General features: G+C 55.0%; 1 protein-coding gene across 2 annotated transcripts in view; it reads right to left on the bottom strand.

Moving 5' to 3' along the window:
* Nucleotides 1-514: 514 nt before the first annotated feature.
* The window catches only part of TARS2 (threonyl-tRNA synthetase 2, mitochondrial), a 29,056-nt gene continuing 17,381 nt past the window's right edge, over nt 515-12,189 (bottom strand). The window contains exons 15-20 of one of the 2 annotated variants that reach the window (XM_073323260.1): nt 11,463-11,540; nt 10,256-10,356; nt 7,132-7,236; nt 6,532-6,604; nt 6,342-6,456; nt 515-1,220 (exon numbers count right to left, since the gene is read on the bottom strand). In XM_073323260.1, coding sequence (XP_073179361.1) covers nt 1,072-1,220; nt 6,342-6,456; nt 6,532-6,604; nt 7,132-7,236; nt 10,256-10,356; nt 11,463-11,540 — 621 coding nt within the window. In that variant the 3' untranslated portion in view covers nt 515-1,071. Of the gene's footprint in view, nt 1,221-6,341; nt 6,457-6,531; nt 6,605-7,131; nt 7,237-10,255; nt 10,357-11,462; nt 11,541-11,579; nt 11,911-12,189 lie in introns of those variants that run through there. The other variant, XM_073323261.1, reaches the window with a different exon arrangement.

Here is a 12,189-nt window from a genome sequence, read left to right as displayed (position 1 = left end):
CAAAGAGAAGAGAAGCAACTTGCCCAGCCACCCAGCAGCAAAGCTGGGAAGAGAACCCAGGTGTCCTGCCTCCCAGTTCCATAGAGCACACGAATCGCCAGGCTGGAAGAGAACTGAGGCCCCCCGACTACCAAGCGTCCTGTCTTGGGACAGGGGCCAGCACCAGATGGGGCAGAGGCAGGGGACTCTGCTCCCCACAGCAATTCCATCCTGAGCCCATATAGTTCCAGCACCTCCCACTAGACAGCACAGCCTCCCAGGGTGAACAGGGATGCTGATACGGAGCTACCTCATGGGGACAATGGACTGTGCACGGGGCACTTGGAAATCCCCCGATGCAAAGCAGAGGCCTGCTGCACCTGCCCTCCCGGAACAGGGACCTCAGAGCTTCAGCTGCAGGGAGAGCCAGCCAGCAGCTGCTGCGCTCGCCCCCGTGGGGCACCGTTCACCAGCAGCTCAGCGGCGTGTCCAGGGTACAATCGGCGCCAGTAGCCACCACTAGAGACACACTGCCTTGACTTGATAACACATTTTAATCGGCCCAGGGGACCCGAGTCTGCGAGAGTGAGGCTGAGCGAGTGACTGGAGCCACCAGGCCGGGCCTGTACGTCCCAGGAACCATCTTCCTCCGGCCGGAGGCGGGCGGGCGGGGGGGGTCCAGCCCCTGCTACGCTACAGCATCAGCGTGCATTTCTTCTCCCCGTCTCGCTGGCGGGGGGGGGAGGGGTGCCTCTCAGTAGCCGCCAGCCCCTAAAGCGGCTCCTGCCCTTGGTCTGTGGAGTGGATGCAGCTCCGGTAGATCGCAGGAGTGTGTAGGGTTTGCACCGATGCCATAGGGCGACGGACATCTGGAGAGCAGCTGGCGTAGCCTCCCTGTGGCACCGAACCCGTGGCAAGGGCTAGGGCTAGTCACAGACGCCTGACACCCATTGGCAAGCCCAGCCCAATCCTACGGACCAGGCCACTGGCACCTGGCTTGTCTGCTCCATCACCGACTCGGACAGGCAGCCGCTCATCGCCGCCTGCTTCCCCCGGAGAGGCGAGCCCACGACACGCCCGGTGGGGACTGGCTCAGAACAGCTCCTCGGCGTTTCTGAGCCGGGCATCCCGCAGCTCCCGCAGCCTGAGCAGCACCTCCTGCAGGTCACGCTGCCCATGCTGCCTGGAGTCACGGGTGCGGACGTTGACGGTGCGGCTGGACAGCTCCTTCCTGCCAACCACTGCAAGAGAGACATGGCGAGGCTGACTACCCCTTCCTCCCCAGCCCAGCGCACCCCGTGGGAAACTCCCCTGCATGCAAGGCTCCATGCCAGACCCTACAGTGGGTGGCGAGGGGCATCAAGGCACCCAGTAAGGCCCTCAGAAGCATCAATCTCCCCCACAGGCAGAGATCAGGGGAGGGTAGGGACCCAGTCCCCCTGTGCGTTGCTGAAGGGGGACAGGCCACCAGGTCTGCTCTGGCTCTGTTCCAGTGCCCACCAGGAAGTGAAGCAAGAGGGCTCTGGTCATCAGTCCAGGCTACGCGATAGAACGGTGCCCAGGGAGAGCCGTGCTGCAGCCTGCCCATGAGAATAAGGAATGGGGGCGGGTGCATTCAAAGGCCATCAATTGTCTCCTGTTGCCCTCACCCCGGGTCAGCAGCTGTAGCGGAGAGGCCAAGACTGACCCCCGCCCTAGGGGGGGTCCCTGCAGGGCAGGGCTGAGGTATGTGGACAGGACAGCGTGGGTGGTGGTGGGGAGACAATTGCTGCACCCCATTGGTGGCCAGAGGATCCCAAGCAGCAGGGCTGTCATGGTAGCACTTTCGGGAGCTGGGAGCCAATCCAGCCCCGGGGGAAGCAGCTGCAGTTCCCAGGCAGGGCAATAGGAGGCATCCCACTCTCCCCAGGGCTGCAGCCAGGCAGATGCACATAAAGCCACTTCTCACGGTAGGCTGAGTGAGATGCAGCGAGGTCCTTGTTGCTTTGGCCGCTGCTAATCAGCCCGTGGCAAATGGAGGAAGCGGTGAGCTGAGCCAGCGTTACCTGGAGCTCATCTCCAGACCCAGAGCAGCCGAAGTGACAAGGGAGCCCGGTGCGTTATCTCCTCCCGCCAGGTTCTGCGGAAGGCTGCAGCTGCCGAGTTCAGTGTTCCCAGGAGAAGCCTGGATTTCCTGAACTCAAGTGCAACCCGAGCCCAGGCCCTGGCAGGATGAGGTGGGACACAGAGCTGTTTTGGTTTGTTTAGACAGCAAGAGGGATGCTGAGTTCTGAGGAAGAGTCACCCCCTGTCTCCTGACACAAATCCAGGGCTGGGAAAAGTCACCCCCATCCAACTGCACAAAGGGCTTTGAAATCCTAACTGAGCCCAGACACTGAGCTCAGCCTAACTTCCCCAAAACATCTGGCTAATGGAAGGGCTGAATCACAAGCTTTTGGGACAAGAAGAGCCTGGCTGATCCTGGTCCACCACCAAGCCAGCACGGGGCCTTTTCCCACAGAGCATTTGCAAGGGCTTTTGTAACATGGCCCAGGCCACGCTGCTTTCGTCCCTGCCCTCGGGACCCTGTTCCACTGGCGACTAGCAGCATCCAAGAGCTTGCTAGGCCCTTTGCAAACCGGGGAGAGACCGCTCTGCCCTGGACAGCTTCCAGGCCAAGCCATTTTCCATCTCCTTCAGCCTCTTCTGTGGTCCCTCTCCTCTACCCCCGAGGCAGATCCTCGGTGCTAGGAGAGCCATGCACAGTCCAGAGGCAGAATTAAGCTCCCCTTTGCTCCCCTGACTCTGGGGCCGGTTGCAGGGCTTGCTCAGCCTCCCTCCAGTTGCTAACACCCTGGGGGGGTCAAAGGTGGATGAGACCCCAGCCAGAGATCCACACAGTGCATCCTAGCCATGCCCCCTCTCTTCTTGCTGCCTGGTGAATCCTCCTGAGGGCGACTCTCCACAGGCTGCACCCCCTGGCTGTGCCGTGGCAAAGCTGCCCCAACCAGACAGCTTAGGCCTGAGGAGTTTCTACCTTTCAAGCATGAGCGGAGCTGGACAGAGTTAGCCGAGTCACTACCATGGGGACAGGGGAGGCAGAGCGGTCTATTTTTAATGGGACTGCGACAGTCACAAGCAGCGCAACCGACTGACTAATCAAAAGGTTCCCCATTTTTCTTGGTCCTTCGGGGCTGGGACTGTGCATCTGGGTCCATGCAGAGCAAAGGCCTGGATCTTAAACACCCCCCCGCCCCCCCGCAGATATCTGCAACCCAAGAACTACAGCCTTGATGGAGTGAAACTGACTGGAAACCAAAGGAAACCTGCCCTGTCAGCCTGTCTCGTCCCAGCTGAGTGAAGGGCAATGGGGAAACCAGCAGTATCGGGAGTGAACTAGATGGAGACGAAGATTTAAAAAGCCACCTGAGGGCTTTGGACACGCAGCTCCCATTGGTTGGGTGTTCAAACCCCTTAGACAGCTCAGACAACAACCACCTAAAGGTCCTTGGGGTTGGAGTCAAAGTGGCCTAGTGGAGAGAGCACAGGTCTTGGGGCAGCTCTACACTTAACACACTGCCCCAGCATAGCTGCGCGGCCGTAGCACTTCAGTGTAGACGCTCTAAGCAGACGGGACAGAGCTCTCCCGTCGGCGCAGCTCACCCATCTCCACGAGAGGCGGTGGCTGTGTTAACGGGAGAAGCTCCCCACTGACATAGGCTGTGTACATGGAGGGCTAAGTGGGATAACTATGTCGCTATGGAGGGTGGATTTTTCACACCCCTGAGCAATGTACTTATACCAATATAGGCCTGTAGTGCAGACCAGCCCTCAGGAGAACTGGGTTCCAGCCCAGCTCTGCCACTGGCCTGTTGGGTGAACTTGGGCAAATAACATCCCCACCCGTGCCTCAGTTTCCCCATCTGTAAAACAGGCTAATGATACAGACGCCCTTTGTAAAGCACGTTGCACGCTCTCCAGATTATAAAAGCTAGGGATTATCATTAACCGGACACCGGCTCTTAAAACTTCCCAACCTCAATCCCTCCAGACCCTCACTATCTGAATTCCCCTGCTATTCAGAGTTACAGCCCGGGATGGGGCAGTCAGGACTCCTGGGTTCTGTGTTCTATTCTCATCTCTGCCAAACTCACTATAGGAGACAAATAGGTTAGATGAGCAGGGTGCGGAGAGCTGGAACTGGGTTTCCTGCCAGTGGTTTGGCCAGCTACCGGCCACCCCAGCCTGTGCCAAGCAAAGCATGCCAGCATCCCATATTTCGCCACAACCACTTCCACACATGCTAGGAGAGAGCTCCGTGTGCCCGCAGAGAACTGGATGAGTTAACAGCAGCCGAGACTCTGACAGCCGATCACTCACAGCTGAGCAAGGAAACAGGCCCTGAGGTACTTTACAGTCACTGACCACTGAGGTCACAGTGGGTTTGGGGTTCCACTTCATCTCCCCTCCCCCATCTCTTACACTTTCCTCCCTCGGGATCTCACACTCGATGCAGGCGAGTAGCCAGAGCATAAGGCTGGAGGCCAGACACTGTTGCCTCATACCCCTGGTTCCCCTATCCTCCCTTCTGTGGTCTTGGGCAAGTCCTACCCACTCCCTGTAAGCGGCTATAGCCTCATCTTACAGGGCAGCAACGGTCTCATTCGTCTACGCAGCACATGAGTTAGAGCAGCCTCAGGGTCACGGCTTGTAGGCCCTACCGTAATACACCTAGTTCAAGGTCACTATTAGTCACTTCACCTGTGCCTGTTGGTGCCAGAGTAACAGACTGGGGCCGAAAGAGCGGAAAGGGGTCGGACGAGCAGGGAAGGGCTGGAGAATCCAGCCAGCAGGGGAAGGGCATAGACGTGTATTATAGATGTGAAGCATTCATTTAGAAATGGAAGTGATCGCACAGAGCTAACGAGGCGTGTTCCTGACACCCATGGGATGAGTGCTTCCCAAACCCGTCTCAGCACAGACTGGCCAAGAGGGTCCCGATATTTCCTCCGTATCCGGGTTCATTTTAACCTCAGCTTCTTAGGTTCCACACAATGGCAGGGAACAATAAGCCTTCAAGCGATTTACATGGGGAGAGTGGAAAGATCTGGGGTGGCAGCTGCCATGGCGACAGCAGATTTGGGAGGAAAGGCCTGTAACCAGGTGACACCGGAGAGCCAGGCACAATAACTGAGCCTAAACTAAGCAGCGTGTTCATTGGCTGAAGGCAGAGCCATTCTGGCCAGCTTCCCTAAGCACCGTGTGCCATTCCACACACTGCGAGCCCCAGTTTAGCAGGAACAGCTGGAATGGAAGGGTGGCCAACACATTGGGTTGGAATTCAGGAGAGCTGGGTTCAAATCCTGGCTCTGCCATAGACACTCAAACTCTCCAGGCCTCAGTTCCCGCCTTTATAAAAATGTGAAGAATAATCCTTCCTTTATCTAGTAAGGCCATGAGCTCTTTGGGGCAGGGACTGTCTCTGGCCCTATGTGCAGCGCCCAGCATGGTGGGATCTTGATCTGAGTTCGAGCAGCCTAAGGGTTGCTCTGAGTTGGGGCCTCGCCTGCACTACCATAATACACCTAGGCCAAGGTCTGCGGTAGATCCTATAACTCACTCCCCCTGTGCTAGTTGTTGCCTCTGTGGGACTAGGGGGAAGTTGGCTTAGTAGCCTTTGCTTCTGTCCCCACTCCCCAAGGGATGTTGGGGGGGCAAGGAAAGGACCCTCAGGGGCAGAGTACAGCCTGCCCCTTTCCCCACAGCTCCCTAGGAGGGCAGGGCCGTGCACCTACAGCCCTTACAGCCTGTGCGCCAGGCCCTCCCTCTGCTCTCCAGCGAGGTCGACGTACCCAGCCGGGGGAGACGCCACAGACGAGAGAACCCAGCTAGGAGCAGTGACTCCTCTGATGGGTTCGCCACGGGGCTGATGGGAGGGGAAGGATGAGTGCGCCGCGGCCCCAGTCTCAATCTCCTCCAGCCCAGATCCTGGATGCACGAGAGTGCATTCTGGGGGAGTGCGAGTGACAGATGTTGCCATGGAGATGGCTGCACCCCCACTCCACTGCCCATGAGTGAGGGGGAACCTGCGCACGAGAGCTCCTCCACCCCACGTCAAACAGGCGGCAGTGGGAGGAGCACCCTCTGGCCCAATGGTCCCAGTTCTGCTGTTAGTAGCAGTGCATTAGCAAGAGGGCTGATGAGGGACAGAAATCATCTCCTGTAACGAGCACCTGTTGCATCAGAGAACAGGTGTTCAGGGGAAGCGTGGTCTCGTTTTCCTACGCCCCAAGCACGGCTGTCTGGTTGTGGCCGAGCGTGCCTCCAGGGACAGGTGGGACGTGGTTATTTTGGGAAGCCCTGGCTCACACCCTTGCTCTTACCCAGCTGGAAGTTGTACTGAGCCAGCTGAGCCTTCCGGATTTTCCGGTTCAGCGTGGCACTCCAGTCGGCATCGACATCCGCCGTGAACCCTGCCTGGTGGAACGTCTCGCGGACCTGAGACACAGACAGACACGCGTCAGAGATCCCAGCCACGGACAGCGCAGGCCGGGCCTATCTCTCGCCACTCACCTCACGGGCATAAACCTCTGTGTCGGGTCCGACCGGGATCACCATGACTTGGAACGGGGACAGCCACAGAGGCCTGCAAAGCGAGGGAGAGGCTGAGTTCCCTTCGCTTCGTTACACAAGAGCCCTCTCCTCCCCATCCCCTGGCATTTCAGTGCTGGGCAATCCCGCTCACCCGAGATTTGTCCGTCTTCCGGGCCAATGCAGGATGGGTCACTAATGCACCGGCAGCCCCGGCCAGCTTGTCTGCAGGGACTAAGCCCAACTCCAGTGCATCTAAGCGCACAGGCCACGAATGCTTAAGCAACTTGCCTGATGTCACATGGAGGTGGGAGCAGAACCTAGGACTCCAGCCCCCTGCTCTGTGTACAAGACCATGCTGCATCCCAGAGGGCGAGCCCTGGGCATCTGGCTACCTGGCTTCTCTTCCTGACTCCTCACTGCAGTCTCTTAACAGTAAATGCCCACCCAGAACCACGCTTCCGCCGACTGCCCCCCAGCGGGTCTTCACTGGACAGTCGTAGCAGAAGGGGACACCTGGGAAAGAACCATAGGGCGAGGGATTCCCGATGCAGGGTTACGAGCTAGCACAACTGTCCTCACCACTTCCGGCTGTAGTTCTCAGCCAGGACGGCCAGCATCCTCTCCACGGAGCCCAGCACCGCCCGGTGGATCATCACCGGCCTCTCGGACGTGCTGCCATCTTTGCTGTGGGTGAAAAGGATCATGGGAAGCAGTCAACGGGCACTGAAGGTACAGAGCGATGAGCACACCCCTTCCCCATGCTCCTGTCCAAGGGTCTGACGTGACACACAAAAGGAGAGAAGGAAGTAAGAGTTCTGGGGCTGCCCCTGCCTGCAATGTGTTTACATTTGATGGAGATACCACTCGAAGTTGCTATAGCAACAAAGTGGCTCCAGAAGCAGATGGGGAACAGTAACCTCATAAGCCACTCCTGGGGTTGTTACAGGCACGGTTCCCGTTGACGTGAGCAGGAGCTGTGCCTGTAAACACTCCAAAGGGCATGGAAATGTGAGATCACCCGCCTGCCCACCGCAGAAATGCAGCCACCTCTCGGGCGAGACCGTTGCACCACAATTTGCCAAATATCGTTTTGTCCCTCATTCGAAAGAGGAAGTGAATTAATTTCCAGCTAATGTGAAACGAAGTTCTCAGGCAGGTCTAATGCGTCAGCTTTTCTGGGACGTGGCCAGAAGACCAGGGTTAACGCTTCAGCTCTTGCAAAATGTATCAGGTGCAGTCAGATCTTCAGTTAAGGGCTCACGGTTCCTGGGGTGGGATTCTCCTAAATTCCCAATGCTGGCTGAGCTCTGCTCCTGGGGCCATCAGCAGGAATTTTGTCACTAACATCAACAGGAGTAGGGTGAGGCCAACACTGAGTGCTTATGAAAACGCCATGGCCTGATTTCCCCTCTCTGCTAACTACCCCTGACGTGTTCCCCTCATCAGCTTGGAAGGGCCTGGAATTGCAGGAAGAGAAAACCGATATTTATAGGGTGCTTTTCACGACAAGGATCCCACAGCACCGTATCCACTTGGCTTTATATACCTACGGTGCACCATACAGGGATCGCTTCATGCACCACCGAAATGTGGTCATCTCTGGGGCGGGACACGACAGCTGTTGAACAGCGCATGGCAACAGAACGTTAAGATGGGAAACAAAGACAGAATGGGGACAAAACTAGCCAGGAATAAAGTGAAGCTGGAAATGAGAGGAAGGTTTCTGACCTTCAGAGGTGGGAGGGACTGGACCAGTCTCCCACAAGAGGCAGGGACAGGGGGGACAAAGGACCTAACTAGTTGGAAGCTAGAGCTTGACCTGTTCGTGAATGGGGTGATAGGAGGGGGTTGCCTGCGACAGCAGGGGACTGGATTTAATGACCCAGAAGGTGCCTTCCAGTCCTAGGTTTCTAAGAAGAACAAAACCAGATGAAAATGCAGAGGGGATTCAGAATGTATCTTCTATGGGCAAGATTTGGCCAGGACTAGGGTTGTATCATCCACTGGTGGTTATTAAAACTCTCAGGCTGGATGTACTGAAGGGGGCTCAGGGAGACTGGGAACCCAACAAATATCTTCTCATCTCCTTTAGGCTCATGGGAAATCCAAAGCTCATTGCGTGTTTTGCTAACATTACGGCCGGTATCTTGGCTGACACACCAGGGATTGAACTGGGACCTCTGGATGTTCAGAAAGCCTTTGACAGAGTCCCTCACCAAAGGCTCTGATGCAAAGTAAGTACCCATGAGAGAAGGGGGAAGGGTTCTCTCGTGGATCAGTAAATGGTTAAAAATTAGGAAACAAAGGGCAGGAATAAAGGGCCAGTTTTTACAGTGGAGAGAAGTAAATAGTGGGGTCCCCCAGGGATCTGTACTGGGACCAATCCTATTCAACATATTCATAAATGATCTGGAAGAAGGGGTAAACAGTGAGGTGGCAACGTTTGCAGACTATACAAAAGAACTTAAAATAGGCAAGTCCAAAGCAGACTGAAGATTTACAAAGGATCTCACAAACCTGGGCGACAAAATAGCAGATGAAATTCAAATGTTGATAAATGCAAAGTAATGCACATTGGGAAACATAATCCCAACGCTACATACAAACTGATGGTGTCTAAATTAACTGTCACCACTCAAGAAAGATCTTGGAGTCATTGTGGTTAGTTTTCGGAAAATATCCACTCCATGTGCAGCAGCAGTCAAGAAAGACTGAGAATGTTCATCTTAGAAAAGAGACGACTAAGGGGGGATATGATAGAGGTCTATAAAATCATGACTGGTGTGGAGAAAGTGAATAAGGAAGTGTTATTTACTCCTTCTCCTAACACAGGAACTAGGGGTCATCAAATAAAATTAACAGGCAGCAGGTTTAAAACAAACAAAAGGAAGTATTCCTTCACACAATGCACAATCAACCTGGGGAAGTCATGGCCAGGGGATGCTGTGAAGGCCAGAAGTATATAAGAACTAGATAAGTTCCTGGAGGCTAGGTCCACCAATGGCTATTAGCCAAGATGGTCACAGATGCAACCCTAGGCTCTGGGTGTCCCTAAACCTCTGAGTGCAGGAAGCTAGGACAGGATAACAGCAGATGGATCACTCAATAATTGCCCTGTTCTTTTCATTCCTTCTGAAGCACCTGGCACTGGCTGCTGTCAGAAGACAGGACACTGGGCTGGATGGACCATTGGTCTGACCCAGTATGGCCGTTCTTATGTTCTTAAAAGCATGAGCTGCTTGAGCTGACAAACCAAGGCACCCTAGACTCGCATCCTCTAGGGATCAGGCACCGAGGGGGAGCCGTAACACACCTTCCCCACTGGGCTACATCAAGACCCCAACCCCTTCAAACGCTACCCCACCCCACGATCTTAACTGGCTAGGATGTTGGGTTTAAGCGCTTGTCTACACAACACTTAGCTTGTGGCAAACTGGGAGTATAAATCTACCTTGGGCTAGTCCGCTGTGCGCTAAGCGTCCATGCAGCCCCACTACTGTGCACGACAAGTTTCCTACTGTGCTTTGACATGCCCTGCTTGGAAAGGCGGGTAGGTCAAAGCGCACTAAAACTTTTTAGTGCACGGCGGCACCATATACACGGACGGCTAGCGAGCAGCAGGCTAGCACCGGGTAGGTTTACACACCAGCATGCTGCACACGAACTGTTTGTATAGACAAGCATCCCATAGATCTTGCTATACCTGATGTACGTCAGGTCGAACCGCATGGGCATTTGGAAGTCCAGCTGAATGGTGGCACATTGATGGTATCGGCCCAGGGCGTCCTTGATCTGAATGTCGATCTGAAACAGCACGTGGACGTGGGTGAGTCACCCATTTCCCAACAGATTCAGAGTTTTGGTTCCTCAAGGAACCTTGCATAGTGGGGACAGCACTTTAAACAGAACCCTGTCTCCATGGCGATACAACTCCGCTTATCAGTGCGGGACAAAGGTCATTACACTTTATCCCCTCCATGCTATTTATGGCTATAGCCGCAGCAATGATCGGGGAGGGGGGGGAACGGACAGACTTTCCTGACCAGCAGGGATAAGCCTAGACAAAAACCCCGGGCTACAGTCTCAGCTCCAGCTGCCGATTAAGTCCCAGGAAACACCGATCACATGGCTGACCATTTGTTAGCACACCTGTACCCTGCGACACTAGACATTCGAGAGCCATGTTTGCAAAGATTCATGGGGCCCAATCCTGCAGCTCCTTGCACATTCCATAGATAACTACTCCCGTGAGTAGACCCAGCCCAAGGGCCCAATAGATTCCTGCACAGGTGAGTTACCCGGACAGCTCACAAGTTAATCACACCAATCGCATGAGTAAAGTTACTCACATGTGTCAGTATTTTGCAGTACCAAGCCCTTAGTCATCCCTGATTAAATCCCACACAATTTGCTGATCCTTTAAAACTTTGGGTGGGAGGGGATACGCATAAACAAGATAGGGTCCAATTCCAGGCCCTCCATTAGCTTCTACTAATTTGAGCTGTTTTGTAAATTAATCAAAATTAGAGCCAGTCTGTTTTAAGACACTCGTGCAGCTTCATAAAACAATTGTGCCGAGCTAGTCCCAGTGCTTTCCATCCCCAGATCTCTGTGCCTCATAACGGAGGGCAAGGATCACCAATGCTTTCGCTCAACCACAAGCGTTGGGGTTGATGCAGGAATCACTGGGCGAGTTCTCTGGCCTGTGCTAGGCAGGAAGTCAGACTAGAGAATCAAAATGGCCCCTCCTGCTCTTCACATCCAAATCATTACTCTCGTGCTGTAAGTGGGGAAATTGAGGCAGAAAGGAGGGACATAACTCGCCCAAGAAGGCAAAGCAAGTTGGTGACAGGCTCGGGACCCAGGAGTCCTGGCTCCAACCACGGACGGTGGATCGAACAATCACTAACCTTTGGCCCATAAAATGCTCCGTCGCCTGGACTGAGCTCCCAAGGCTGCCCAAAATCATTGAGGCTTTTCTCCAGTTGCTGGAAGACAAAGGCGTCAGATCAGTAGATGCCTTTTGCCCCAGGTCACTCCTGGATACATGGTCAGTGCCAGCTAGTCACAGGGTTGATTCAATATTGAAAGTCACAGCAGGAGACAAGAAGCCACCAGCATCTACCCTGCCAACCAGCTGTGACCGCCACATGAGCAGCATCTTCTGCACGGTAAGTGGACCCTGCCTCGGTGGATGATGCTGTAGCAGACGGGTCTATTCAATGCTGCTGCACTACGAGAGGTGGCATGCGGACCCAACCACAAGGGTCTGTGCCAGGCAACTCCCCCAAGTGCTGCTCTGTGCCACAGAAAATCACTCAGACCCAACCACATCAGCCACCACGGTGCATCAGCAACCTGGGGAGGGGAAGCAAACACCACGGGCAAAGCCATTTATTACAGCAGCGCTTATGGATTCCAACTGAAATCAGGGCCCCTGCTGCGCCGGGCATAGCACAGGCCCTGGCTGAGATATGGGCCCCGTCATGCCAGATGCCTAGCCAAGCCCAGGGCCCCCACCGTGCCAGGTGCGATGCTGACCCAGAGCAAGAGAGTCTCTATTTAGAATGCAAATAGCCCAGGCAGGCAAAGGAAGTGCTGTTATCCCCATTTTACAGACAAAGGGGAAACTGAGGC

Source organism: Lepidochelys kempii, chromosome 24 (assembly GCF_965140265.1).
Source record: "Lepidochelys kempii isolate rLepKem1 chromosome 24, rLepKem1.hap2, whole genome shotgun sequence".
Classification (NCBI taxonomy): domain Eukaryota; kingdom Metazoa; phylum Chordata; order Testudines; family Cheloniidae; genus Lepidochelys; species Lepidochelys kempii.
This window is presented reverse-complemented; position numbering and strand designations above follow the sequence as displayed.